Raw genomic sequence first — 2,895 nt, 5'->3', positions numbered from 1 at the left:
CTCATTGCGCCCTCCTGTGGCCTCGGGAGACAATTAGACCTATACAATAAAGACCTATTTAATCTGCATATAAAACATTAGAAATGAGATGTTTAATTTTTATTGTGTTTGTTAAAAAAAAAAAAAATGTTGTTTGTCTCAATAAATAGTGTTAATTATAAATACAGTGGTTAAATTTAAACATTTATTTTGCTATTGCTTTTTGTTTTAAAAAAGGTTATAAAAATGTCAATAATTATTGATACCGAACAATATGAAACATTATATCGTCGATAATTTTTTTAGCTATATCGCCCAGCCCTATGTCAACATATATTATATTATGATCACACTTGTAATAATCGCTTTAATGAGCTTCTGCCTGAAATTAATTTCATGTTAGCTAACTGTATGATTCTATTAACTTGAACTGTTCGTTTATGAAATGAACATTACTTGAACACATTCACTTCTGATAACAGATCACTCTAAATTGTAATGTAGACATGCATTTTCTGTAAAGTTGCTTTGAAACGATGAGTATTGTGTAAAGCGCTATACAAATAAATTTGAATTGAATATCTAAAAATAAGTAGCAGTTGAATTTGAATGTTAATTTTAACCTTTAATATTATGTGCCAACTGTATAGTTTACAGCATTAGTTGAGAGATTGTTTTACTTAAGAAACATGAGACGTACTGTAGCTGATATATCCAACAAATCAATAACAAAATCGGAATTGAATCGAGCGTTTGTGAATCGGAATCAAATTGTGAAATCGGTTTTAATACCCAGCCTTAATTCGAACATTTTTTAGCATTACCAATGTATATGGTTTAATTTAGAAATATTTTTTTATTTTATTCTAGAGAATAAGTTAAGGACTGAGAGCAACTGTATAATTTGTTATGGCAGATATTTAGTTATATATAGACAGCGGGATAAACAATATATTTGCGTAGCTATCAGTGGGGAGGACTGCTTTAGCTACATATGGGAGCAAAAACGTATCATTTGTAACAACAATTCAACTTCTTCATTAATGAGTGTTCAATGACACATCTGCTCTTTTATCATGAACCTGAATGTGGCTTTTCCAATTACAATTTAGAGTTTGAACTTATAATATTAGTTATACTGTTTTGAGTCTTTTGTTTTTAACTCAGGTGTTGCAAAATGTGAAGCTGTTTTGGGACTGAAGGCTCATGTTCATGTCCAAGTTTCAAATCAAAAAAGAAAATAGTCAATGGGGAAGGAGTACCTTTTCTGTTATGAAATATCTAAATCACTGTGTCATGAAAAAATCAAACATTACAGTGCAACACCTGGAAAATCTTCTGCAGCTCAGGAACTTTGTTGATTCCCATGTAGTGTGCCACTGAGCCGGTCTCTGAAACAACCTTGGTCGGTACAGCAAAGATCATGGGAGGAGCTTGAGAGGGAACTGTGGCCTTCAGCCCCTGTCAGGACAAACACAATGACAGATGAGCTGCAGAGACATTACGGCACCAAAAAATGACTATTGCCATTATTTACTCATCTTAACATCAGTCCAAACCCCTATGCTGGCATTTTCTTCCACTAAACACAAAAGGACAAATTTACACAGCTCTACTCCCCACAAAGGTCACTCACAGTGAACCATATCTCAAGGTCTGAAAAGGACCCCAAAATCACCATATAGTCTACAAAACTGGATACACTAATATCAGACAATTAATCATCCATCATGACTATCTAACACTCTTATAGTGTTTTATCCTCTTTGGAGCTTTATAGATAATCTCAATATGAATTGTAGCAGCGAAAAGAGCTGCATGAGGATTGTTCAAAATGTTTCCTTGCCTGTTTGATAGAAGAATAAAAGCATATAAGAAAGCAATGAAAGGCAGCTGTTCTTTGATCCAAGTTATGGACTGAATAGACAAGGTCAGGTAAACATATCTTAACCTCTTAACCTTAGAAAGGAATGAAAAGAAACGGAGCTTTGAACCATACAGCTATCCTTGACATTAAACAAATAGACCTTAACTTTTTAATTATTTGGTATAAATTCTGTTCATGCTAAAACAGTTATGTTTCCTTTCAACAGCTGGCTTCCAGGACCTCAGAGGAATTGTGTTTTAAGGAGCTATAAAATCCTGCCGAGGCCATATTGCAGCTCTAACGTCGGTCTTTAAACACTCGGATTCATTATTAATGACAGAAGTTGACTACATTACTTAGGACAAGGCAGACAACAAACCAAGGGTGGTTGTGAGTGTTTATAATATCAGCACAATATAAAGCCAGACTTGCGCAGTGACTGAGTGTCTGTGAAGTGCTTCCTGTGAAGGTCACTCCAGACTTCTCGCTTCTCACCGAACAGCAGCGGAAGGTTTGAGTACCTGCGGGCTGTAAGCGGACGCTGCTGTGGCTCCCGTTAATTTCCCAGTGACTCCGCTGACCTTATAGTACATTTTCGCTGATAATACTGTGAGTCACACCACTGACAGGATCACATCCCACCACCTGCTCTATGTGCCTGAGAGTGAGAGGACCCCGTCGGAAATTACGTCACTTAGCAGCCCGATTCTTGCCCGATTAAAAAAGCGTCAACCCTCCCTGCCTCTGTTCCATAGACTGTGCTCTGTTCAGACAAAAACTATTATTAAATTGTGAATAAGATCATTTATACTACTGCTCAAAAGTTTGTGGCCAGTAAATTGTAAATCGTAATATTTCCTAGCAATAATACTGTTTTACTGCACAAATAAATAAATACAAAAAATAAAATAAATAAATAAATAAAAAAATCATACAGACTCGTGTTCAGTTTAATACGTAAAGGATTTAGCATTTTTGCTACCTTCAGAAATGTAAACTGTTTTTATTATATTATATGTTTTTCTCCTCTTGTTTGGGAGTTATGACTA

The 2,895-nt window shown here is 35.2% G+C and overlaps 1 protein-coding gene across 1 annotated transcript in view; it reads right to left on the bottom strand.

Annotated features, from left to right (window-relative positions):
* The window catches only part of LOC107758132 (cytochrome c oxidase subunit 7A-related protein, mitochondrial-like), a 5,605-nt gene extending 3,067 nt beyond the window's left edge, over positions 1-2,538 (bottom strand). The window contains exons 1-2 of the mRNA XM_016575801.1: positions 2,368-2,538; positions 1,306-1,440 (exon numbers count right to left, since the gene is read on the bottom strand). Coding sequence (XP_016431287.1) covers positions 1,306-1,440; positions 2,368-2,439 — 207 coding nt within the window. The 5' untranslated portion in view covers positions 2,440-2,538. The remainder of the gene's footprint in view (positions 1-1,305; positions 1,441-2,367) is intronic.
* Between the last annotated feature and the right edge of the window lie 357 nt (positions 2,539-2,895).

The sequence above is a fragment of the Sinocyclocheilus rhinocerous genome, unplaced genomic scaffold, assembly GCF_001515625.1.
Source record: "Sinocyclocheilus rhinocerous isolate Xijiao unplaced genomic scaffold, SAMN03320098_v1.1 scaffold5585, whole genome shotgun sequence".
NCBI lineage: Eukaryota > Metazoa > Chordata > Actinopteri > Cypriniformes > Cyprinidae > Sinocyclocheilus > Sinocyclocheilus rhinocerous.
Note: the sequence above shows the minus strand (reverse complement) of the source record. Positions and strands in the feature narration are given on the sequence as shown.